The sequence below is a fragment of the Macaca fascicularis genome, chromosome 6, assembly GCF_037993035.2.
Source record: "Macaca fascicularis isolate 582-1 chromosome 6, T2T-MFA8v1.1".
NCBI classification, from domain to species: Eukaryota; Metazoa; Chordata; class Mammalia; order Primates; family Cercopithecidae; genus Macaca; species Macaca fascicularis.
Window position 1 is genome coordinate 157,609,315 of NC_088380.1, and position 27,695 is coordinate 157,637,009.

A 27,695-nucleotide genomic window follows, 5' to 3' on the forward strand; every position below is an offset into this window, starting at 1 on the left:
GTCCTTGGAAATTGGTACTGACAATGAATCTCCTTAAAATTGACTTTTAAAGCTTTTCAACACACTGGAACTCTCCCTGGCTTTGTACCAACCCCACAATTGAGCGAAGCCACCTCCTTGAGACATGCACTGCTCTGCAGCTGGATACTCTTAACAGCTTGCATAAGGGAGTTCACTTAAAAGGAGATATTGTGTAGTTTAAAATACATTAATTTGTATAAAATAACTTGCTCTGCTATTAAAAACCATTAAAAACCATTATAATGTTTTTAATAATATCAGCTGGCACTTAAATATTTTTGGAGTGAAAATGATCACTAAAGTTATATATGACTCCCATAAAAATATGGTTTTATCATATTAGAGAGACCTGTATTGATTTGCCAAAATCCTGCAACTTAGCAAAGGTATTACCTTCCTTGGATTTGTACTTTGTGATTTAGTATGCTGTACCATGGGCTGGTTATGCTAATTGAAAAAATAAAGTCATTACCCAAGTTTCACAGTACTCTAAGCGTAAGCAGAAGAACAGCTGTTCACATCTTTTAGCAGTGCACGTTTGTCTACCTTACAAATGCCATGTGTCCAAATCATGGTTTTGTAATTGCTAAGGTATGATACGTCAGGTTATTTGAAAACAATTACTTTTTGAAGTAACTGTGACCACAAAACATCATTTTTACATGAAAAGTTGTCTATCATTTGAAATTATGCAAATGATGTCTTGATCTAAAGCACAAACCCCAGGTACTTATGTTTTTAATAATATGGTGCCACTGCAGGGATTGGGGGTGGTGGGGAAGAACAAGGATAATGGTGGGGAGGATCGGCCTAACTAACCACTAAGTGAATTGTACTGCAGCTTTAATTTATGAGAAATCCTTATCTGGGATATTTGAGGGCAGCTGCAAACTGAAAACAATCCAGTAAATGTACCTTGTTTATATTTTATACAAGGCAATTATTAACTGCTAAATAATAGCTTTGATATTTGCAACTGTTGCATACAGAGTACTTTTGCTAAAAGTTAATTAGCTCTTGCTTTTAATTTTACAGTGTTTAATGTGATAAACTTCCAGTCATGTTTCCTATAAAAGAGATCATTTAATATATGTATATAAACCACAGTAATAGTATAACATACTATTTAAAAATTTTTTTTTCTACTTAAAATATTTAAGGCTTCTTAGGACATTTCTAAAGCAGATTAAATCCAATAAAGTTCCTGATTTTTTTTTTGTAACTGGAGATAGTTTTTTCAACTGAAATAACATTTCAGTTAAAGTATTGTTAAATATTGATATCTGATAAAAAATTGCCTTGTATAATTTCTGCAATTTATATTTGTTCCGAAAAAGGTATAATGCCCTAATGTTAAAAGATTTTAAATCCTTATCCTTTGATTTTTAAAACTCTGATCTAATGATAAAATTCTATAAATTTTCATTTTCCAGTGCAGTTAGGTAGCAAAATACCTGGTAATTCATAACTTTTACCTGTTAAAATATAAACACGCAACAAGCAAACATATTTAAGAGTACTAAATGGAAATAAAGTGTTCAAAAGAGAAACCCTGTGTTAGCGAGCATCTTAGTCTATGTATTATTATTAAAGTATAAATATGATTTAAAGAAATCTTTTCTTGTTAATAAAAACTTTCTTTTAACTGAAAAAAAAATTCATCTTCTGAAAAATGTTCATACTTACTTTCTAATAACCCAGTATATAGTCAACCTTTATAAGTGTTCTGTATGTACTTGGAAAGAGTGCAAATACTCTGCAGATATTGCATACAGGGGTCTATATATGCTCATTTGGTCAAGTTTGCTAGTTAAATTCTCCAAATGTTCTAGATTCTTATTGATTTTCATCTATTTGTTCTCCAGGTTACTGAGAGATGTCAAAATTTCCCAAAACGATTTGTCCATTTATGTAATTTTCTCAAATGTTGCTTTATATATTTTGAGTCTGTTTTTCGGTGCGTATGACTTTAGATGGTTATATCTTCTTTGTAAATTGAATCTTTTTTTTAAAACAAATTATCCCTCTTCTAAAAAAATTAGTGTTTGTCCAATATTTTTCCCACTTCTCTCTACTTTCAACCTTTCTGAGTTCTCCTGTTTGCACTTCTCGTAATAAACATACAGATGGGTCACTGCAATTTGCTTTATTATTTAGACTGACAATGTTTGTCTTTTAATGGAAGCATTTAGTTCATTGTATTTAATGTAAATACTGATACATCTGGATTTTAATCTACTATCTTACTACACACATTCTTTTTTTATTTTTATTTTATTTAACAGACAGGGTCTTGCTTTGTCACCCAGGCTGGAGTGCAGTGGTGTGATTACTGCTCACAGCAGCCTCAACCTCCTGGGCTCAAGCAATTCTCCTGCCTCAGCCTCCCGACTTGCTGGGACTACAGGTGTGAACCACCACACTGGCTTTTTTTGTTTGTTTTTTTTTTGGTAGAGACAGGGTCTCACTATGTTGCCTAGGCTGATCTCAAACTCCTGAGCTCAAGTGATCTTCCTGCCTTGGCCTCTCAAAGTGTTGTGATTACAGGCAGGAGCCCAGGTCTTCTATTTGAACCACCAATTCGATGTTCCTTTGCCCGTTCTTTTTCTTTCTTTACATAAAGGGTTTTCATTACAAAAATTTTCTAACATGTACAAAAATATAGAATGGTATTACAAATCTCTAGGTACCCATCACCCAACTTCAACAATTATCAACGTGGGAATATATATGCAGGACTTGAATCTATGCTCCCAGGTTAAACAAACAAAAAGAATCAGCAACTTGTTATCAAAAATTAGCAACAATGGCCAATCTTGCTTCATTTATACTCTTACCCACTCCTCATCCCTCATTATTTTGCAACAAATATCAGAGATCATGTCATTTCCTCCATAAATATTTCTGTATTCTCCAAAAGATAAAGACATTTAAAAACAAAACAAAAAACAAAACAACAAAAAATAATACTATCATTATTCCTAAAAAGAAAAAATAATTTTTTTTTTTTTTTTTAAAGAGTCAGGGTCTTACTGTGTTGCCCAGGCTGGAGTGCAGTGGCTACTCACAGGCATGATCATCACACACTACAGTCTCAAACTCCTCAGGCTCAAGGGATTCTCCTGCCTCAGCTTCCAGAGTAGCTGGGACTACAAGTGCGTGTCACTGTGCCCTGCCCAATAGTTCTTTAATAGCATCAAAAATCCTACCAGTGTTTACATTTTCTCAAAGATTTCACAAATTTTTCTTTCCTTCTTTCCTCTTTCCCTTCTTCCCTCCTCCCCTGGGCCCTTTCTTTCTGTTTTGTTTGAATCTGAATCTACATAAAATCTACATGTTGTGTTTGGCTGGTAAACTTTTAAGTGTCTTCTAATCTAGAGAATGATTACATAACATTAGCCACCAGTGACATGTGGTTATTTAAATGAAATTAAAGACTGACTCAGTACCTCAGCCGCACTATCACATTTCATGTGCTCAATAGCCACACGTGCCTAGTGGCTATCAGGCGGGACTGCACAGACACACAATACTTTCATTACCAGAGAAAGTTCTGTTGGATAGTACTCATCTAAAAGGTTTCCTTTCCATCTTGTTTTTACAATTTATTTATTGAAGAAACTCTGTCATTTGTTCTGTAGATTACCAGAGCCTGGATTTTGCTGATTTTTCTTTTTTCTTGCTTTCTTTTAAATTGATTGTTTTTTTATTGGTCCTCCCTGAGCCTGAACACTAGCCTAAAAGTTATACACTCTTTCACTATTCTTTTAGGGGTTAACCCTATGTACCTAACCTTCAGATATTTCATTTCTACATCTGTAAAACAGGTTTAACAGTAGTACCTACCTCACAGAGTTGTAAGAGTTGTTTACATTGAAAGCATTTAAAACAGTGCCTGGGCAATTAGTATGTTCTCTACAAGTATTTTCTGTATTTACTACATTCCAAAGGTTTTGACATTGGTCAGACACCAACCACATTTGTTTTTGCTTTCCTCTTGTACAAATGGCCATTCTACAGAATGGAATACTTACACGGCAGCGCAGGGACCGTTTGATCAGAAGATGTTTGTGGCGAGGATATAGCTGTGAAGCACAGACTGGCTGGAAGTCAGGCTGTAACAGACGCTGCTGAAGGGTGGTTACTAGAAAGAAAGGCAGAAAACAGGCTTAGTTTACAGTGACTTTCAAAATCAGACTTTTATGTAGTAGTAATTACACAAAGCATTACTTTTATGTAATGAACAGTGTTGTTCATAAAAAATGAAAATATAGAAATTTGACAGGCATTTTAGATTTCAAACAATTACTTCTATTACAGCTGTTTTATTTTCTACATACATATCACTTTACTACTAACAACTATTCCATTAAAAATCTCAAATCACTAGATATATAAATAACAAAAACAGAATTAGATGGAGACTAGAAACAAAGTAGAAAAACAAAGAAAATTACCCTCTGTTAAATTTACTGGTCTTGTATAATAGTCTTCAGGTAGAGGTTCTACTTCATCCACAGCCTGAGCTGGCTCAATCTTTATCTCTTTCTGGTCCTCTCCTTCTTTAAGGCTAAAAGATAAAACAAAACAAAACAAAATAAGACAAAAAAATCAGTTAATTTCTCAAGGATCCGCCTGATTATCCTCAGTCTATGATATCAATAATTGAATGGAAGTATTCCTGTGTCATAGAATACCTGTCCAGCGTAGGTCTTTTCTAAGTACGAGAATCTTCTTTTCCATTGGCAACTGTGTGTGTGTGTGTGTGTGTGTGTGTGTGTGTGTGTGTGTGTGTGTGTGTTTAATCTCATTTCTTTGCTATTCATTTTGATACCTGCTGTTCTCCTCAAAGTCATTTCATGTCTAAACTTACGAAAGTCCAGCAAGGGTACTGATGGATGCACCAGCTCGTGGTCGCTGAAGCCTGGTTCCAAGACCATATTTGTCCTAAACAAAGTTCAGAAATTCCTATTAGAAAGCCCATAGTTACACACCCTATTTATCAAAAGAAAGAATTTTGGGTAGGATAGCATGAGAAGCTCAGGGAAATAAGCCAAAAAAAAAAAAAAAAAAAAAAAAAAAAAAAGCTAATTTAAAGGCTTCTTTTAAAGAAAGCAATTTGTAGCCCCACATCATGATTCTATTCTTAAAATAGTAACAGCACTAAACATGGAGATTGAAACTACATTAATACAGTAAAAATGAACCAAATGTGAGCTTCTATTAGCAATCTAAAAATATCTAAGCTACGGCCTAGGCAAGAGCTATGTGGCGTGTCTAAGATACACAACAGACGTCTTCCTGGAACACCAGTGGTCATCTGCTAACTTCTTCAGGGTCAGCAAGAATCATAAAGTAGAACTTACCACTACATGAATAGTATGTTGCTGTAGAGCCCCAAAATAGCAGCAGGTTGCAACAGAGACAAAAAATGCAGCATAAGATAGAAGCAAACGCATATAGCAGGCAGGTTATATGGGAAAATTGGAAAAATAATTCATTTAATTAAAATTCTACCTCTAAATATAACATACATTGGTGCATATGAGGACTGTACCACTGGACATTCAGAAAAATTCACTTCTTTTTGCAAATGAGGGTGCTTTACAAGTGTTAACGTTTTTAAATTCTAATCTAGATTTTTTTTTGAGACCGAGTCTCACTCTGTCACGCAGGCAGGAGTGCAGTGGCACTATCTTGGCTCACTGCAACCTCTGCCTCCTGGTTCAAGCGATTCTCATGCCTCAGCCTCCCAAGTAGCTGGGATTACAGGCATGCGCCACCATGCCCAGCTAATTTTTTGTATTTTTAGTAGAGACAGGGTTTCATCACGTTGGCCAGACTGGTCTTGAAATCCTGACCTCAAGTGATCCTCCTGCCTCAGCCTCCCAAGGTGCTGGTATTACAGGCGTGAGCCACTGCACCTGGCTCAATCTAGATATTTTTATATGGACTTTACCAACTCTTAGGGTTTCAATGACTTAACTAATTTTCATGTGGATGCAGTATGACAAGTTGCTTAACTAGGTCTCATTTCCTCAAGTGTAAAATGGGGATATGATACTCCACAGGATTTTTGTGAGGATTAAATAAAGTAATACATGTAAAGTGTTTAGCACAGAGCTTGACACATCATTGCCATTCAATAAATGTTATTTATTGAATGTCAATCTGCTGGGCCCCAAGCAAGCACACAGAAAACAAACTGTACTATGAGAGCAAATAAAACTCAGGGGAAAATAACAAAAACTCCAAATCCTAATTTCTTTCTTCTTACTAGCAGTACATGAACTGGTAGAGAATGACTCTCATAATTCTTACCAAAAATTCTACTTGCATATGTTACTATTTACCCACACAAGTGCACTATGTTAAAAAGTCAGTGTTTTTCATCTTGGAGAAACAGGTGAGGATGTTAAACAAGTTATTATAACTAAAGCTGAGAAACCACTACTGCCAGGATGTCAAAGGTGGGCTACGGGAGTAATACGACTAAAATCTACCATTTGCCCACCTCCTTTTTCTCAGACTTTCTGTAATAAAAAAGCTGTATGTAGGCTGGGCGCGGTGGCTCAAGCCTGTAATCCCAGCACTTTGGGAGGCCGAGACGGGCGGATCACGAGGTCAGGAAATCGAGACCATCCTGGCTAACACAGTGAAACCCCGTCTCTACTAAAAATACAAAAAAACTTAGCCGGGCGAGGTGGCAGGCGCCTGTAGTCCCAGCTACTCGGGAGGCTGAGGCAGGAGAATGGCGTGGACCCGGGAGGCGGAGCTTGCGGTGAGCTGAGATCCGGCCACTGCACTCCAGCCTGGGTGACAGAGCGAGACTCCGTCTCAAAAAAAAAAAAAAAAGCTGTATGTAGAGCTCTGCAGTGCCTACAAAATTAACAGTCTTTCTGGGGAAATAATCAGAAGATAAAGGGGAGTGACGGAGAAAGAAACACAAATGTCCTTAAAACACAAATAACTCAAACAGAACTACTGATATAGCAAATCGGACTTAAACGTCTATAATTTAACTATCGGACTTAAACGTCTATCATTTGAAGAATCCCCCTCTCTGCTACCCACCATTCAAGACTCTAGGACAATGGCCATTTTCTGAAATGATCACTGTTCTTAGGCCCTACAGGTCTTGCAAATCATTTTAGTACCAAATTCTCACCGAAAAAGCCAGAGGCATATAGTTTCTACGTCGTGCCAGTTTCTTGCGATCTCGCTCAACCTTCTCTTTCTGAGCAAGCTGCTGGTAATATTCAATCAATTTGTTCATCTGTAAAAAAATCACAGACTCGGTACACAAAAAAGCTAACAGAAAACATACCAAATTAATCAACTACACTGATTAGACACATAATGAATACAGAAGACAAATTAAGATGGGCAAGTTTGCCCTTTTTCTTCAAAGAGAATTTTTCTTTGTTATGTGATTTGTTTTCCGAAGTGAAATGGAAAACTGAAGTTCAAGGACAGGATGAAATGGGCAATGAAAAGGCTCGGAAATTTCTTGCTCTCTTATTTCATTACTTATTTCCCCTCACAACTGCTCTGATTTTTTTTCTGCATGTCCACTGGACATTTATTTCTAAAAACATGACATTTTATACTGTATTTTATTCCCCAACTCCATCACACTTAAAAATTTTTTTAAACACATTTTAATTATAAAAGCAATATATATTAATCATAAAAAGTTCAAACAAGGCTGGGCATGGTGGCTCACGCCTATAATTCCAGCTCTTTGGGAGGTTGAGGTGGGTAGATCACTTGGGGCCAGGAGTTCAAAACCAGCCTGGACAATAGAGTGAGACCTTGTCTCTATAAAAAAATGCAAAAATTAGCTGGGCATGGTGGCATATGCCTACAGTCCCAGCTACTCAAGAGGATGAGGTGGCGAAAAAATGGCGGATAGGAGGCAGAACTAACTTGCAGCTTCTCCTCAGATAGACAGAACAACTTGTGGAGACTCACACTGTGAACTTTTACTCCAAGAACTACTGCAGGAACATACTAGGAAAACTGAAAGAATTCACAGACCCTTTGAAAGAAGTGGCTTGCTGCTGCAAAATCCATGAGACAGCAGAAAAACTGAGGGCCCAAAGTGTGAGAGGGGGAAAATCCACCTTCAAACATACATCCTCACTGGAGAACCTACAAATTCAGATCATAGGAGAAAAATTTAACCTTACCTAGTGCTGAAACAAATTTAGAGAGCCGAGTGAAATATAAAAGTAGAAGAAGCAACAGCGGGAAGAGGCCTGTAGGCACTCACGGTTCCCAGGGAAGCCCAGGGAAGCCATTTCTGACTTTAATCTCACAGGGGTCCTAGGGGAAAGCTGCCAGTGGAATTGAGGAAGGACCACACGGAGACAGAAACTTCCAGGTGAATTTTGTAATAATTTTGACCCAGAGCAAATTTTCCTGGGCAGAATCAAGATGGGGAGGGTGCGAAGGGGAAGTACAGATATGAGCACATAAGCCACAGCAGCTGAGAAGGCGTGGGGTCCAAAAGGCTGGCTTGCTTTCTCAGCAGGTAGGCTTGTGAAGGCAAGATCTTGGCCCTGCAAACTCCATGCTGTTGGTGGGGCATGGTGGGAGTGAGACTGGCCTTGCTGGCTGCATGGGAGCTGGGTGAGGCCTGTCACTGCTGGCTTTCTCCTACTTCCCTGGCCACCTATATGACACAGCAGAGGCAGCCATAACGCCCCTGGGAACATAACTTCATTGGCCTGAGAACCACACAACTATCCTCCACGGCAGCCACAGCAAACCCTGCCCAAGTAGAGTCTGAGCTCAGACATGCCCCCATCTGATGGTCTTTCTCTACCTGCCCTGGTAGCCCAAGACAAAAGACTATAAACTCTTGGGAGTCTTACGGCCCCACCAATCACCTGAGAAACCGAAATACTTATCCAGGCAACCTTAGGGCAAGCTTGTATCCCCACCACACTACTGCAGCTGATACTTTCTTGAAAGCACCACCTCCTGGCTGAAGGCCAACCAACTCAAGCCATTACGGCAACTCATAAAAGAACAACCCTGCCCTCAAAAGGAGAAAATAGCAGCTAATTCCACCACCTGCAACATCCTGGCTAACCAGAGGTCCTGAGTCTGTCCACATGATAATTCACTGCTAGCACAACCAAGCATTAAAGAAAACTAGCACACGAAACCTAACTACAACCAAGGACCCTTACAGAGTCCACTTCACTCCCCTGCTACCTCCACCAGAGCAGGTGCTGGTATCCACAATGGAGAGACCTGAAGATGCACTGCATCACAGGATTCTTTGCAGACACTCCCTAGTACCAGCTCGGAGACTGGTGGCTCTGCTGGGTGGCTAGACCCAGAGCAGCAGTAACAATAATTGCAGTCCAGTTCTCAGAAAACCACCTTCCTAGGGGAAGGGGGAGAGCACCACATCAAGGACCCATGCCACGGGACAAAAGAATCTGAACAGTAGCCCTCAAGCCTCAGATCTTTCCTCTGACATAGTCTACCCAAATGAGAAGGAACCAGAAAAACAATTCTGGTAATATGACAAAACAAGGTTCTTTAACAACCCAAAAAGATTACACTAGCTCACCAGCAATGGATCCAAACCAAGAAGAAATCTCTCAATTGTCAGAAAAAGAATTTAGAAGGCCAACTATTAAGCTACTCAAAAAGCTACTCAAAAGGGCACCAGAGAAAGGTGAAAACCAACTTAAGGAAATAAAAAAAAAAATACAGGTTATGGACGAAAAAAATCTCCAGAGAAACAGACAGCATAAATAATAAACAATCACAATTTTAGAAATGAAAGACACACTTAGACAAGGCTTTTGAATTAACCAAATCTGATAAAGAAAAAAGAATAATAATAATAATAAATAAAGCCTCTAAGAAGTCTGGGATTAAGCTACCAAAACTAAGAATTGGTGTTCCTGAGGAAGAAGAGAAATCTAAAGGTTTGGAAAACTTACTTGAGGAAAGAACAGAGGAAAACTTCCCTGGCCTTGTTAGAAATCTAGACATCCAAATACAAGAAACTCAAAGAACCCCCGAGGAATTCATCACAAAAAGATCATCACCTAGGCACATAGTCATCAGGTTATCTAAAGTCAAGACAAAGGAAAGAACCTTAAGAGCTATGAGGCAAAAGCATCAGGTAACCTACAAAGGAAAACCTATCAGGTTAACAGCAGATTTCTTAGAGAAACCCTACAAGCTAGAAGGGACTGGGGTCCTATCTTTAGCCTCCTTAAACAAAACAATTATCAACCAAGAGTTCTGTATCCAGTGAAACTAAGCTTCGTAAATGAATGAAAGATAAAGTCTTTTTCAGATGCGCAAATGCTGAGAGAATTTGCCAGTACCAAGCCAGCACTACAAGAGCTGCTAAAAAGGAGTTCTAAATCTTGAAACAAAACCTTGAAACACACCAAAATAGAACCTCCTTAAAGCATAAGTCTCACAGGGCCTATAAAACAATAACACAATGAAAAAAAAAACTAAGTATTCAGGCAACAACTAGCACAATTAATAGAATACTCAATACTAATGTTAAATGTAAATGGCCTAAAGGCTCCACTTAAAAAATATAGAACAGCAGAATGGAGAACAATTTACCAACCAAGTATCTGCTGTCTTCAAGAGAGTCACCTAACACCTAAGGACTCATATAAACTTAAGGTAAAGGGATAAAAAAAAGATATTCCTTGCAAATGGACACCAAAAGTGAGCAGGAGTAGCTATTCTTATGTCAAACAAAACAGACTTTAAAGCAACAACAGTTAAAAAAGACAAAGCGGGACATTATATAATCATAAAAGGACTAGTCCAACAGGACTAGTATCACAATCCTAAATATACACAATCACAATCTAAATATATATGCACATCCTAAATATATATGCAATATCACAATCCTAAATATATATGCACCTAACACTGGAGCTCCAAAATCTATAAAACAATTACTACTACACCTAAGAAATGAGATAGAAAGTAACACAATAATAGTGGGGGACTTCAGCACTCCACCAACAGCACTAGACAGGTCATCAAGGTAGATGGTCAATAAAGAAACAATGGACTTACACTATACCCTAGAGCAAACGGACTTAACAGATATTTACAGATCATTCTACCCAACAACTGCAGAAGATACATTCTATTCATTAGCACATAGAATATTCTCTAAGATAGAAAATACGATAGGCCACAAAACACGTTTCAATACATTCAAGAAAACTGAAATTATATCAAGTATTCTCTCAGACAGCAGTGGAATAAAATGGAAAATCACCTCCAAAAGGAACCCTCGAAATGATGCAAATACATGGAAATTAAATAATCTTCTGAATGCTCACTGGGTCAACAATGAAATCAGAATGGAAATTTAAAAACTCTCTGATCTGAATAATAGCGAGACACAAGCTATCAAAAGCTCTGGGATACAGCAAAAGCAGTGCTAACAGGAAAGTTCATAGCATTAAATACCTACATCAAAAAGTCTAAAAGAGCACAAACAGAAAATCTAGGATGATACCTCAAGGAACTAGAGAAACAAGAACAAACCAAACCCAAACCCAGCAGAAGAAAAGAAATAACAAAGATGAGAGCAGAACTAAATGAAATTGAAACAAAAGAAACAATACAAAAGAAAAATGAAACAAAAAGCTGGTTCTTTGAAAAGATAAACCAAATTGATAGAATGTTAGTGAGATTAACCAAGAAAAGATGAGAGAAGATCCAAATAAGCTCAATTAGAAATGAAATGGGAGATATTACAACTGATACCACAGAAATAGAAAAGATCATTCAGGGCTAGTATGAACACCTTTATGCACACAAACTGGAAAACCTAAAGGAGATGGATAAATTCCTGGAAATATATAGCCCTCCTAGATTAACCCAGAAAGAAACAGGAACTCTGAACAGACCAGTAACAAGCAGTGAGATTGAAATGCTAATTTTAAAAAATTGCCAACAAAAAAACATCTAGGACCAGATGGATTCACAAGTGAATTCGATCAGACATTCAAAGAATAATTTGTACCAATCCTATTGAAACTATTCCAAAAGATAAAGAGGGAATCCTTCCTAAATCATTCTATGAATTCAGCATCGCCCTTGTACCAAAACCAGGAAAGGACATAACAAAACAAGAAAACTACAGACAGATATCCCTGATGAACATAGATGCAAAAATCCTTAACAAAATACTAGTTAACTGGATCCAACAGCATATCAAAAAGATAATACACCATGATCAAGTAGGTTTAATACCAGGGATACAGGGATGGTTTCACATACCCAAGTCAATAAATGTAATACACCACGTAAACAGAATTAAAAACAAAAATTGCAGGATCATCTCAATAGACACAGAAAAAGCATTTGACAAAATCCAGCATCCTTTATGAGCAAAACCTTCAGCAAAATCAGCATAGAAGGAATATACCTTAAATAAAAGCCATCTATGACAAACACACAGCCAACATTATACTGAACAGGGAAAAGTTGAAAACATTCCCACTGAGAACTGGAACAAGACAAGGATGCCCACTTTTACCACTTCTATTCAACACAGCACTGGAAGTCCTAGCCAGAGCAATCAGACGAGGAAAGAAATAAAGGGCATCCAAATCAGTAAAGAGGAAGTCAAACTGTTGCTGTTTGCCGATGATATGCTCATATGCCTAGAAAACCCTAGAGACTTATCCAAAAAGCTCCTAAATCTGATAAATGAATTCAATAAAAGGTTGGGTGCAGTGGCTCATGCCTGTAATCCCAACATTTTGGGAGGCCAAGGTGGGCAGATAACTTGAGGTCAGGAGTTCGAGACCAGCCTGGCCAACATGGTAAAACCCCATCTGCACTAAAAATACGCGTGGTAGCAGGCGCCTGTAATCCCAGCTACTCGGGAGGCTGAGGTAGGAGAAATCACTGGAACTTGAGAGGCAGAAGTTGCAGTGAGCCGAGTTTGCACCACTCTGGAGTCTGCACTCCAGTCTGGCTGACAGAGCGAGACTTCATCACAAAAAAAGAAAAAAAAGTATTGAATTCAGTAAAGTTTCAGGATATAAAAGCAATGTACAGAAATCAGTAGCACTGCTATACACCAACAGAGACCAAGCTGAGAATCAAATCAAGAACTCAACCCTGTTTACAACAGCCGCAAAAACCCCACTCAAAAAACAAAAACAAAACACTTAGGAATATACCTAGCCAAGGAGGTAAAAGACCTCTACAAGAAAAACTACAAAACACTGTTGAAAGAAACCATAGATAACACAAACAAATGGAAACACATCCCATGCTCATGGATGGGTACAATTAATACTGTGAAAATGACCATACTGCCAAAGCAGTCTGCAAATTCAATGCAATTCCCACCAAAATACCATCATCCTTCTTCACAGAACTAGTAAAAACAATCCTAACATTCACATGGAACCAAAAAAGAGCCTAAATAGCCAAAGCAAGATTAAGCAAAAAGAAAAACTCTGGAGGCATCACATTACTCAACTTCAAATATAAGACTATAGTCACCAATGCAGCATGGTACTGGAATAAAAATAGGTACACAGATCAATGAAACAGAATAGAGAACCCAGAAATAAACTAAATACTTACAGACAACTGATCTTTGACAAAGCAAACAAAAACATAAAGTGGGGAAAGGACATCCTCTTCAACAAATGGTGCTGGGATAATTGGCAAGCTACATGTAGAAGAATGAAACTGGATCCTCATCTCTCACCTTATACAAAAATCAACTCAAGATGTATCAAAGACTTAAATCTAAGACCTGAAACCATAAAAATTCTAGAAGATAACATGAGAAAAATCCTTCTAGACATTGGCTTAGGCAAAAACTCCATTACTAAGAACCCAAAAGCAAATGCAACAAAACCAAAAACAAATGGAACTTAAACTAAAAAGCTTCTGCACAGCAAATGAAATAATCAGCAGAGTAAAAAGACAACCCACAGGGTGGGAGAAAATCTTTGCAAACTATGCATCCAACAAAGGACTAATATCCCAAATCTACAAGACACTCAAACAAATCAGCAAGAAAAAAACAAATAATCCCATCAAAAAGCAGGCAGAGGACATGCATAGACATTTCACAAAGGAAAATATACAAATGGCCAACAAACATATAAAGAAAAGGTCAACATCACTAATGATCAAGGAAATGAAGATCTAAACCACTCCTGCAAGAATGGCCTTAATTAAAAAAAAAAAAAAATAGATGCTGGCATGGATCTGGTGAAAAGGGGACACTTTTACACTGTTGGTGAAAATGTACACTACTACACCACTATGGAAAACAGTATGGAGAGTCCTTAAAGAACTAAAAGTAGATCTACCACTTGATCCAATAATCCTACTACTGGTATCTACTCAGAGGAAAAGAAGTCACTGCATGAAAAACACACTAGCCCGCACGTTTATAGCAGCACAATTCACAACTGCAAAAATAGGAAACCAGTCCAAATGCCCATCAATCAACGAGTGGATAAAGAATATGTGGTATATATACACCATGGAATACTACTCAGCCATAAAAAGTAATGAAATAATGGCATTTGCAGCAACCTGGAGTTGGAGACCATTATTCTAAGTAACTCAGGAATGGAAAACCAAACATCATACATTCTCACTCATAAGAGGGAGCTAAGCTATGAGGACACAAAGGCACATGAATGATACGATGGACTCTGGGGACTCGGGAAAAGCTGGGAGGGGGGTGAGGATAAAATACTATACATTAGGTACAGTGTGCCCTGCTCAGGTGATAGGTATGCCAAAATCTCAGAAATCACCACTGAAGAATTTATCCATGTAAGCAAACACCATGTGTTCCTCAAAAACCTATTTTTTTTTAAAGGCTGAAGTGGAGGATTGCTTGAGCCTGGGAGGTTGAGGCTGCAGTGAGCTGTGATCATGCAATTGCATGCCAGCCTGGGTGACAGAGTAAGATCTTGTCTCAAAAAAACAAAAAAAGAAAAAAGTTCAAACACCATACAAATGAAAAGAATAAAAAGCAAAGCTTCTCTTTTATCCCTTATGCCCAAGTTGACTTTTCTACTCATCACAGGCATCAACTATTACTAGTTTAGATATCTTTCTTACTCGGAGAAAAAATATATTATATTTTGCATATATTTTAAAATACTTGTGTGTAGATGTATAGCTTTGATGTGTATAAAAATAAATACTTATTCCTAGCCTCAAGCAATCCTCCTGCCTTAGCTTCCTGAGTAATGGGGATTATAGGCATAAGCTACTGCATTTGTCTCTACCTCATTCTTTCTCTTTTTTTGAGACATGGCCTTGCTCTGCTGCCTAGGATGGGAGTGTGGTGGTATGATCATAGCTCAATGTAGACTTGAAAACCTAGGCTCAGGCAATCCTCCCACCTCAGCCTCCTGAGTTGCTGGGACTATAGGCATGCACCACCATGCTCAGCTAAATTTTTAATTTGTTTGTAGAGATGGGGTTTCACTATATTGCTCAGGCTGGTCTTGAACTCCTGGGCTCAAGCAATCCTCCTGCCTCAGCCTCCCAAAGTATTGGGATTACAGGCATGAGCCACCACACCTGGCTGTTTATGACATTTCTAAGAGTATCTGAGAACAAATGGAACCTTAACTCACTAGTGGGTGTGTGAAGAAAAAACAAAAACTTGGTTCCTTTTCCTGATGCACAATTCAAATACAGAACTAAAGCTACACCTAGGATTCTCCATTATCTTAAGTCACCTGGAAAAAAGTGACAGTGTAATTTCAATGTCTTACAATGAGGAGCACTGTATGGACTTCTAAACACAGGTCATATCCACTGATAAAATGCAAGATCTTCAGTCTTTTACTCAATTTTTTTCTGATTTCATCCCCTCTCTCTGATCACCCTTTACTTACCCGTTGTGTGTGAGGATTTTCAGGTTCCTGCCAACCGCCACTAGCTACAAAATAAAAGAATATTAAACAAGACTTTCATAATGTGATAATTTTATTTTCATAAAACGAGTCTTCTGTAGGCCATAAAATGAAACTTAAAACATAAGTTATACAGACCAGAATGGTCTATATAACTATATAGACTATAATGGTCAGAACAAAACTTTTAAAAAACATCTAATGATGGGCCGGGCACGGTGGCTCAAGCCTGTAATCCCAGCACTTTGGGAGGCCGAGACGGGCGGATCACGAGGTCAGGAGATCGAGACCATCCTGGCTAACACGGTGAAACGCCGTCTCTACTAAAAAATACAAAAAACTAGCCAGGCGAGGTGGCGGGCGCCTGTAGTCCCAGCTACCCGGGAGGCTGAGGCAGGAGAATGGCGTAAACCCGGGAGGCGGAGCTTGCAGTGAGCTGAGATCCGGCCACTGCACTCAAGCCTGGGTGACAGAGCGAGACTCCGTCTCAAAAAAAAGAAAACATCTAATGATGGTGATAACAATCACCACCACCACCATGACTAATGCACAGCCACTGTGCCAGGCACTTGAAATGTATTACATTTCCTTTTATTCTCATAACAACCCTCTGAGCTACGGACTCTTATTATTAGTCTCATTTCATATATGAGGAAACTGAGGCTCAGAGATGTTAAATAACTTGCTCAAAGTCACACGGAGAGTAACTGGTAAAAAAATGTTATTTGTCTATGGCTACATACATATGTGGAGAAGTACAAAGACACGCATGGATGCTAATAAACACTGAATTCAGGATTGTGATTATTATCTCTAGCAGGCAGAGAGGAAGACAGACAAAGTAGGGGGAAGGGCTTAAACCGTTTTGGTTGATTCAAACTCAGTCTGACTCTGGAGACTTTGCTCTCATCTGTAACACCGTGCATTTTCTACGTTCTATGATCTTGGCTTAGAGAAGAATTTCTTATGTAAGCAGCACACAGCATAAATCACAAAGGAAAAGATTATTCAAGAAAACTGAAAGTACTGAAAGTAAGACTATAATGAATACTTTTAACAAATGGTGCTGCAACAATGGAATATCCACATATCAAAAACAAAACTAAACAAAAACCTCAAAAAACAAAAACCGAAAGGACCCTTACTTCACAACATTTACAAAATTTACCTTGAGATGAGTAAGACTTAAATGTAAGTGTTAAAACTACAGCACTTTTAGAAGAAAACACAGGTAGATCTTAGTGACACCGCGTTTAGGCTAAAGTTTTTTTAATAGGACACAAAAAGCACAAACTTTATACAACAAAAAAATTGATAAATTAGACTTCACTGAAATTAGAAACTTGAGTTTTTCAACACACACTGCTGAGAAAAGGAAAAGGCAAGCCACAGACTGGGAGTAAATATTTGCAAAACATATATTCAACAATGCACGTGTATCCAGAATACAGAACTCTTATAACTTAGTTTAAAAAACCAAAGCAGGCCGGGCGCGGTGGCTTACGCCTGTAATCCCAGCACTTTGGGAGGCCGAGGTGGGCGGGTCACGAGGTCAGGAGATTGAGACCATCCTGGCTAACACGGTGAAACCCCGTCTCTACTAAAATTACAAAAAATTAGCCGGGCGTGGTGGTGTGCGCCTGTAGTCCCAGCTACTTGGAGGCTGAGGCAGGAAAATGGCGTGAACGCGGGAGGCGGAGCTTGCAGTAAGCCGAGATCGTGCCACTGCGCTCCAGCCTGGGCGACAAAGCGAGACTCTGTCTCAAAGTCTCAAAAAAAAAAAAAAAAAAAAAACCCAAAGCAAAACAAACCAACAACAACAAAACCCAGTTAAAAAGTGGGGAAAAGATTTGTACAGACACTTCACGAAAGATACATGGCTGGTAAATAAACACAATGAGAAAATGCAAATTAAAACCACAGTGAAGTACTGCTGTACATGTGCTAGAATGGCTAAAATGGGGAAGACTGACAATATGGCAAGCATTGCCAAGGGATTGGAACTCTCCTAATTTGCTGGTGAGGATCCAAAATTGTTCAGTCACTTTGGAAAACAGTTTGGCATTGGCCGGGTGCAGTGGGTCATGCTTTTAATCCCAGCACTTTGGAAGGCTGAGGCAGGAGAATTGCTAGAGTCAAGGAGTTGGAGACCAGCCTGGGTAACATGGAGAAACCCCATCTCTACTTTAAAAAAAAAAAAAAATAGTTTGGCAGCTTCTAGACAAATTAAACATACACTGACCCTATGACCTAATAATTTCACTCCTTGGCACTTAAGAAAAATGAAAACATATATTCACACAAAGACTTATAGGCAAATGTTCATAGCACATTTATTCATATAAGCCAAAACCCAAAACCCAAATGTTCATCAAGTAGAGAATGAATAAACAAACTATAGTATGTCCATACAACAGAATACTACTCAACAGTAAGAAGAAATAATACAAAGAAGAAACACAGATGAACCTCAATAGCATTATGCTAAATAAAAGAAGACAGACAGGAAAGTCTGTAATATAAGACTCCAATTATATACACTTCTAGAAAAGGCAAAATTCTAGTGATAGAAAGCGTATCAGTCTAATCGGGGCAAGGAGGTCGGGGGAAGAAACTGACTGCAATGAGGCATGAGGATTCTCTAGCGGGACAGAAATGTTGTATATCATGATTATGGTGGTGGCTATGTGATTACACATTTGTCAAACATCACAGAATTCCACACTTAAAATTGGTAAGCTTGATTATACATAAATTATATCTCGATAAAGCTAACCAAATACAGGCAAAAATAAAAGTATAATGAGATACCATTTCACAACCATCAGTCTGGAAACATTTTAGAGTCCAAAAATACTATAAGCTGACAAAAAACTGGAGGAACAGGTAGTTTACTCTTATATATTACTAATGGGAGCAAAGACTGCTAAACCATTTTGGAGTGCTAAGGATGTACACAACTTATGACTGGCAATTTTACTTCGTTATATAGAAAAGCCCTTATACTTGTGCCTTAGAAAACACATACGAGATTGATTCCAGCAGTTCTGTTTTTTCAAAAGCAAAGAAAATGAAAACAGCCTAAATGTTCATCAAGAGAAGATGGAATAAGTAAACTGTGGTAAGTCACACAGCAGTCAACTGTGTATCAAAAACATAATGTTGATAGAATAAAGTTGTAGCAGGATATATACATTATGTTTCCATTTGCTTAAAACCGAAAAATGTTATTTGTCTGTGGCTACATACACATGTGGAGAAGTATAAAGACATGCATGGACTCTAATAAACACTGAATTCAGGATTGTGATTATTATCTTTAGCGGGCAGAGAGGAAGACAGATAAAGTAGGGGGAAGGGCTTAAACTGTTTTGGCTGTTTCATTTCTTAAATTGGGTGGTAAGTACATGAATATACATATTTCATATAAAATCACTTTTTTCAAAACAAAAAGGACTCAATTACCTTGCTGAAGGTGACACTGTATCCTCTTGCAAGAAATGGCAGAAATAGCATTTTAGTATAATATTTTAGAAGTTGCCTCACTTAAGGCAATCATCAAAAATAATTATGCGAAAGAAATGTTTCAGTTGTAATATTTTTAAATGTCTGAATATTTTATCTAATTGCTTCTTTTGAACTGGTAATTTATTCTAAATAGCAATTTGGGAGACATAATAATCTCATTGTAAGTTTTTCTCTGTACATTACAGACAAGTACTTATAAATAAACAAATAGTTCTAACTTAAGTGGTTTCAGGGCTTCTAAGATACCAATGACATCATGGAGGAAATGAAATTATCTGTACTCTTTAAGAACTCCTGGTATTCAATTATCACTGTTGAGATACCCCAGAGGAGATGGAGTTCTAGAAGCCAGTGTAAGTTTATAGTTCTGAAATATAAATTCTCCAATCTTCATGACTCATAATCCAAAAAGCATAAAACATTCACTAACAGAGTAACAAACTGAGAAATCTACTTGGATTTCTGGGCTGTTTCTTTCACTTGATAAAAAGACACAAAACACAAACATGAAAAAACAATACTTTAATTCACTGAGGCCTACCTTATGCCACTTTGAGGTTGCTTTTTAACATTTAACTTACTTTCTTTGATAAATTCTAACATCTCCTATACTGACACTAAAACATATACACATAAACACTTACTGGCAATTTTAAAAGATGTTACAGAATCTTTCTAGTTTCAGTCACACTTCAGGTAAACAGCTACCCATCAATGAGCTTTTTAAGGAACTAAGATACACTTATTTAACTTTCTGTTTTTGAAAAGAGTATGTATTTTATCAACTCAATGTACAAAGTCAGAAAAACCATCAACAGCTCAAAGCATTCTAAACCAAAGAGTAAATTCAACAGAATCAAGGATTAACTTTTTAAGAACATAGTTGAATCTAAAGAACTTCACCCATAATTACTTCCAAATTGTGTGAGAATATATGGAAAGGTTTTAGCCAGTCTGCTTCGTTTTAGTTATGTCAAATGACATATAATGAGTTTGTTATGAGCTTCCCCAATTATTAGTCAATAAGCTATACTTTTTATGAAAATCCCAAAATGAGAATTTTTACAAGTTTAAAATGTTTTTAGAAAATTAAACAATGAGGCCAGGCGCGGTGGCTCAAGCCTGTAATCCCAGCACTTTGGGAGGTCGAGACGGGGGGATCACGAGGTCAGGAGATCGAGACCATCCTGGCTAACACGGTGAAACCCCGTCTCTACTAAAAAATACAAAAAACTAGCTGGGCGAGGTGGTGGGTGCCTGTAGTCCCAGCTACTCGGGAGGCTGAGGCAGGAGAATGGCATAAACCCGGGAGGCAGAGCTTGCAGTGAGCTGAGATCTGGCCACTGCACTCCAGCCTGGGTGACAGAGCGAGACTCTGTCTCAAAAAAAAAAAAAAAAAAGAAAATTAAACAATGAAACTTTCAGAAAAAAAATAGAGAGTTAGTGATGCTACTACTTATATAAAGCATAAATAGCAACTCAAGATTTTATTAATTTTTTTTAAACTTTGGATCACTTCAATCAAAAGCAACTCAAGATTTTGAACTGACTGTTCAGAGAATGTTTCCACTCTCTGATGTTAACCACAAAATACAGAATTTGTAAAATAAAGTTTCCTGATAAATTAAGTGCAATCTCTGTTCTAAAACACTCAAACACTCAAATGATGGAGGTATATAATGCCTTAGGTGGTCTTAAATCCAAACATACACAATTTTTCTCTTTCACTGATAAACATTATATATACATATATATAAAAGTTTTTGAGCACACGTGTGAATGCTCCAGGACAGACACCTGGACATGGAATTACTGGGCAGAAAGATATAAGCAATTTAAAATTTTAATAAGTGTTTTAAAATTGGTCTCCAAGATAGACTACCGTAGTGTATGAGGGAACTATTCTCCCATGTTCTAGCCAACACTTGATACAACCAGATTAAACATGTTGTACCAAATAGACGGAAGGTCTAATCTGCATTTACATGATTACTAAGGAAGTGGAATATATATTTTTGCATATTCATTGACCATTTTTATTTCTACTATGAGAACTGCTGTTCATATCCTTTGCCTGTTTTCCTAGTAAGTCTTTTTCTTATTGACTTACAAGTGTTCCTCATTTTTAAGTATTCATCCTTAGCCTGTTATATAAGACCCAACTATTTTTCTTAGTTTGTCATTTTTATCTTTTAGTTTTATCCACGATGTCTTAACATGAATGTTTGTTTTTCATGAAGAGCATTAATATTTTGATTCCAAGAAAGTACCAGATTTAAAAAAGCTATTTTATTAAGTCCAAGAAAACTAAATATTATCCAATCTCGGATAAAACACCAAGGTCTATAAATGTGAAAATATGGGAACACAGAAGAGTTATTAGCTCCTATCGCCCCAACAGGTTACAGAAATAATAATCTATGGGCAATTATAGCACTGTCAATTGCACAAAATTTCATGTTGAAGTCCACCTCACTCACCTACAGATTTGTCTGCCATGCCCACATCTCTAGACGTCCAGCGACAAAATCCGCATGCCAGGTAATAGGCTTTCTTCATGGTGGTCTTGGCTGGGTCATCTGGAAGCTGTGTGGAGATGCTTGTGGCCCGGGTAGAGAGGGTGTGCATGCAGCCAGGACAGTCAAAGCAATTGGCACATCTGTGACATGACAAACACAACCATTCATTCATTTAACCAATATTTATCAAGCACCTACTATGTGCCAGACATTGTTCCAGGTGTTAGGAATTCAAGAGAGAATAAATATAAGGACAAGTACCTCTCAAGAAAAAACAGTAACACTCTGCAGGTCTCTTACCAACTTTGTTTTAATAGTTCAAAAGTACTATATGTTCATCACTTTTAAAAAATATGCAGTTATTGCCAAAGTAAGAAATGGAGCCCAACCTAATCCTACTCCACAGAGAGAATCATTGTTAACAGATGGAGTTTACGATTCCAGACTCTTTTTATGCTTATATTGATCACAAAAATTTCTGAGGAAAGGAGAAATGTCACAGCTTGTAACTTTAGAGATGACAGACCAATTGTGCCATAGAAAATTTAGAGTCAACAATACAAGAAGCTGTGAAACTGGATTTGGAAAATAACTGACTGCTGTGCCAGAGAGCTGAAACAGAAAGCAAACAATGCTGTCAAACTGGAATGGTTCAGAAGCAGCACATTTTCAGGGCTTTCTGTTCTCTCCTTAAATGCTACTCTTCCCAGTGCTCAGCCAACATTTCTCCTTTAGGAGGTCCCTATGTCTTCTTGCTTTTAACTCTCCTACCACCACAGATTATCGAGATTTCACCTGTAGTCCTGTACTTGCCTTGAAGTTCTGTTCTATAATATAACTTGCATTATCTGTTATAGTCTGCCATCTGGATACTATTAAAAGAAGATAGTAATAGTACTCATCTTACAAGAAAGCGTTAGGATCAAATGATAAAAATTAATTTGTGGAAAGCACATAAAACAGTATCTGGTTATCAGGGGTTACTTCTCAGGGCAGGAAAGACAAACAATAGTGGTTCACATCCATCAGGGTATGGGGGTGTGACTAATAGCAAAAGGACTTTCACTTCAAGCTAAAAACTAAACACCATCCTGTAGCAATGAGCACGCCTAGCAGCCATACCTTGGTTCCTAAGACTATTCTCCAATAAAGTGAACTAAGGCTCCTTGGAGAAACAACTGTTAAGACTGACACAGAAAATATACAAAATGAAGTCAGGCACAGCAGCTCACACTTGTAATCCTAGCACTTTGGGAAACCAAGACAGGTGAAGTGCTTGAGCCCAGGAGTTGGAGACCAGCCTGGGCAACATGGCAAAAGCCTGTCTCTCCAAAAAATACAAAAATTATCCAGGTGTGGTAGCACGTGCCTGTAGTCTCAGCTACTCAGGAGGCTGAGGTGGAAGCACTACTTGAGCCCGGGAGGTTGAGGCTGCAGTGAGCCAAGACTGCACCACTGCACTTCAGCCTAGGCGCCAAAGTGAGACTCAGTCTCAAACACACACACACACACACACACACACACAAAACATACACACAAGATAAGTCTGGAGTATCTTGTAGTACTGGTAAGAAAATGATCGAAGTAATGAACAGAGAACTCTCTCCTGCCCCTAATGATGGGGGTATGTCAAAGGGATCTAGGAGTCAACTGAAAGAGCTCCCAATGGCGAAAGCTGAAATAATTTGAACAAAATAAATAAATAAATAAAGTAGTATTGGATTACACCCCAAAGTGTAAAATAAATATTCATGATCCCACTGTCCTATAAGTAAGTGATTTAAAAAATAAATGGGGGGAGAAGACACAGATAGATCTTCCATGCAAAAGAATTACAAATCCCAATAATTTATGCAGATAGTCCTTAAGGACAGGGGAGCATAATTCCCTAGTCTTTAAGTATAGGCTGTGACAGTGATTTTCCTTCCAAAGAGGAGAGTACAAAAAAGAAGGAAGAGCAGTAACTTTACAGTGCAGAAACCTGACAAACACTAGCTCAAGCCAGATAATCAAGGTTAACACCAACAGTGACAAGTCTTAAGTATTGACCCTTGACACGATGTAATGGAAGATGGCACTTTATCTCTGTGGCTCTCCTCCCCAAAATACATTCCCCTAGTCTGATGAGAAAAAAACATCATGCAAATCCTAATGGAATGACACTCTATCAAATGCCTCATGAGCAGTCCTCAATACTTTTGAGGTCATCAAAACCAAGGAAATTTTAAGAAACTACCACACCCAAGCAGAGCCTAGGGAGATATGACTATTAAATATCATGTGATATCCTGAAAAGAATCCTGGGAAAAAAGGAGACTAGGGAAAAACTAAGGAAATCTGAATAAAATGTAGTTTATTGGTTCATTAATTGTAACAAATATACCACACGAATGTAAAATGTTAACAATAGGGGAGACTGGATGTGAGGTAAATGGGGACTCTCCGTACTATCTTCACCATAATTCTGAAGTATAAAACTGTTCTAAAGTAGAAAATCTATTTCAAAAATCAAAAGACATTTAATCTTTGCCAATGGTGATGCTTAAAAATGAAAAAGAGCTGGTTAAAAAAGTTAATTTCATGTGCCGTTTTTTTGAGACAAAGACTTGCTGTGTTGCCCAGGCGGGAGTGCAGTGGTGTGATCGTGGCTCACCGCAACGTCTGCCTCCCAGGTTCAAGCAATTCTCCTGCCTCAGCCTCCCAAGTAGCTGGGACTACAGGTGCGTGCCACCACGCCCAGCTAATTTTTTGTATTTTTAGTAGAGATAGGGTTTCACCATGTTAGTCAGGATGGTATCGATCTACTGACCTCGTGATCCCCGCCTCAGCCTCCCAAAGTGCTGGGTTTACAGGTGTGAGCCACCATGCCTGGCCCATGTGTCTTTTCAACCAGCTATTTTAGAGAACAGTCAAGGAAAACAGGGAAAGAAATATATATATCCAGGTCTTACCTATTCTTTTTTAGTTTGGCTTCAGCCGACGGCATATTTTCTAAACAACTGGGACAATAATGGGAGTCCACCTAGGAGGAAACAAGAAAAAAGAAAGAGGAGAACTCAGTTTAACTTGTGTATATGTCTTGTCAAATAGTGAATTTTAAAATATGTTATACTGTAGCAGAAGGTAGACTGTTCTCAGCTTAGGGTTTATTCTTCAGTCACCTGTTTTTTGTTTTTGTGTGTTTTTTTTTCCTTCTGGATTTAAAAAACCCTTCTATTTTTCTCATCTCTCCTATTCCATCATTGAGATTTTATGTGTTGAAAGTTGTTTATTTAACAATCTACAGTTTCCAATTGAACTCCATAGAATTCTATGATAATCTAATGAAGAGTTTAATAAAACAATTCAATTTGTAAAGTTGTGATAAAATATCCTCCTGTCTAGGCTAGCTTTATATGACTATAAAAACTTGACCATACTTTAATTGTTGAAGGAAATTTTTTTAAAGATTTCTCATTATTGAAGTAATACAGGTTGACTCAAGGAAAGCATAAATATTTACATAGTCAGCCACAGCCAACCAATTAGAGATTCTTAAACAAATTAATGGGACAGTCTTATTGTACTTAAAAAAACTGGGAGTCAAAAAATTAAGTTCATTTTACTTTTTCAAAGTCTGAATAATTATTTTCTTTAATGTAGGTCCTATTTGACAATTACAGAACTCTAGTCACCTGCAAATGAAGAGACAATCACTGGAACATAAATACTATGACAGAAACTGACTTTTTTCATCATTTGCTATAAACAGGTCAATTTGACAAGATTAATAAAGTTGTTGTTCAAATAATCTCCAGGAACACAAAATACAGTATTGCTAGTACCTGCACTGACTCATCAAAAAAGGCAAAATACAAATCATTCCTTTTTGCCCCCTTTCCATATTCTGCTTGTCTGTTCATGTGCAGCTCCAGATCCAGATTCTCCATTAGAACGTCCACGGCCTGCCCCAGCCCTCAGAGCTTCATCTTTCCCTAAACTCTAATGGCCTCCACATCACAGGTACACATCAGGCTGTAAAAGATGCTGTCACAGACTGGATGTCCTAATTGAAGAGACCCTTAGAGACAGATCATGGAGACTGAGCACTCTGTTCACCACAGAAGAATATGATCCAATAAATTCTGGAGGTGGAGCTGGAATAGGGAATCATCAAGGAGATACACACAAGGAAAGTGCTAATGGAGATAAGAAGAAAAATCAATGCCATATTTTTACGATTTTTCTTGTATTATTTTATTGCTTTTCTTGACTATTTCTATTATGAAAAGTATCTTCAATAAAATAAGTTATTAATAACACATTAAATAGTTTATAGTATGTGTTTTCATGTGCACTTATTTTAACAGTCCCGGGATCTTCAGTAAAAAACACTCTGAGTTAGGCTGTTTAGATTCAAATCCAGGCCCTCCCTCCCACCCCCAAATTACTGGCTGTGTGACTTACAGCAAACAGTCTGTATCTGTTTCTCTACCTGTAAAAAAAAATTTTCTTAAAGGTATCCACTTCATTGGTTTGGACAGAAGATTACATAAATCACATGACATATAGCAAGTATCGAACAAGCAGCAACTATTATTACTATCAGCTTTTTCTTCACTAGACTATGGCTTATTAAACAGCGCATGTTATGTCTTACTCGCCTTTTAATCCCTTAAGCCTACTGAATAAACAAGATGTGCCAAGCGCTGCAGAAGTTTTGGGGTTTTGTTATTTGGTGACTTTTTACTGGCCGGGGTCGTCTTCTTTTTGAAAAATCCAACTTCGGACGCCCGCTCATGCCAGGGAAGGACAGATCGTTCTCTAGCTCCATGAATACACTTTCAGCTTCTTACATGACATACTGTATCCTGAGGGCTTTGCACATAACTCACGCCGCCCCAACCTCTCCCCGGCTGCGGGCCTTGGCCTGAGTCAGGAACAGGGCAAGGGCAGTCTGAGGAGGGCCCAATTTCTGGACAAAAGAGGAGCAGAACTTCCACGATGGGAGAACCATGAATGAGAACGCCTGCGCCTTCCTCCATCCTCGCAATAAAAGCTGGAAAGGCAGTTTTTCGCCCCTCTAATGAACTGAACTAAGCACCCCCAGACCTTTCTCTGTAGTCCACCCAATTACAAAGCCCCATCGGAGACAGACACGGTCCCTAAGTCAAGTCTGTCCAATCAGAGGCCGCTCTAGAACCAGAAGATCCTCTCAGCCCCACCCGAGGCTGCTCCTCCTTTCCAAGTGACAGATTATAAGCAAATCAAATCGCAGGCAAAGCCGAGTGACGGAAGACATAACCAATCAGTAAGGAAGGAAAATAGCTCCAGCCCGCTGGTGGCAGTGACTAGGAGGAACGCCGCGCCCCCCACCCCCCACACTCGCTATGGGGCGACTCCCTTACCTCGTGAGACACACATTCCAGCGACCGCAGTTCGCTACAATAGCGGCAGAAGTAGAGCTGCGAGAGCGGGGCCCGAACCTTCTTTTCTCCCTGGACTAGATAGAGAACCCGGTCCGACTGCAGCAACGACGCCATCTTGGGGAGGGAGGAGCCGACGAACCTCCCGCCGCATCACGTGACCCGAGAGCCAGCGTCTTCCTAGCTGCCTTCCCTACGTCTTCCTACGTAGACTTTGACGTTAGGCTTCCCACCTCGTCCTGCTCTGCGCCCGTCGAAAACCAGAGCGCGCGTGCGCAGCTGGG

At 38.4% G+C, this 27,695-nt stretch overlaps 1 protein-coding gene across 2 annotated transcripts in view; it reads right to left on the reverse strand.

The window, feature by feature from the left end:
• DCTN4 (dynactin subunit 4) overlaps positions 1 to 27,554 on the reverse strand; it is a 45,075-nt gene extending 17,521 nt beyond the window's left edge. The window contains exons 1-9 of one of the 2 annotated variants that reach the window (XM_005558286.5): positions 27,394 to 27,554; positions 24,958 to 25,028; positions 21,968 to 22,146; positions 15,942 to 15,985; positions 7,190 to 7,297; positions 5,388 to 5,408; positions 4,895 to 4,968; positions 4,479 to 4,591; positions 4,056 to 4,165 (exon numbers count right to left, since the gene is read on the reverse strand). In XM_005558286.5, coding sequence (XP_005558343.3) covers positions 4,056 to 4,165; positions 4,479 to 4,591; positions 4,895 to 4,968; positions 5,388 to 5,408; positions 7,190 to 7,297; positions 15,942 to 15,985; positions 21,968 to 22,146; positions 24,958 to 25,028; positions 27,394 to 27,528 — 855 coding nt within the window. In that variant the 5' untranslated portion in view covers positions 27,529 to 27,554. The remainder of the gene's footprint in view (positions 1 to 4,055; positions 4,166 to 4,478; positions 4,592 to 4,894; positions 4,969 to 5,387; positions 5,409 to 7,189; positions 7,298 to 15,941; positions 15,986 to 21,967; positions 22,147 to 24,957; positions 25,029 to 27,393) is intronic. The other variant, XM_005558287.5, reaches the window with a different exon arrangement.
• Positions 27,555 to 27,695: the final 141 nt, after the last annotated feature.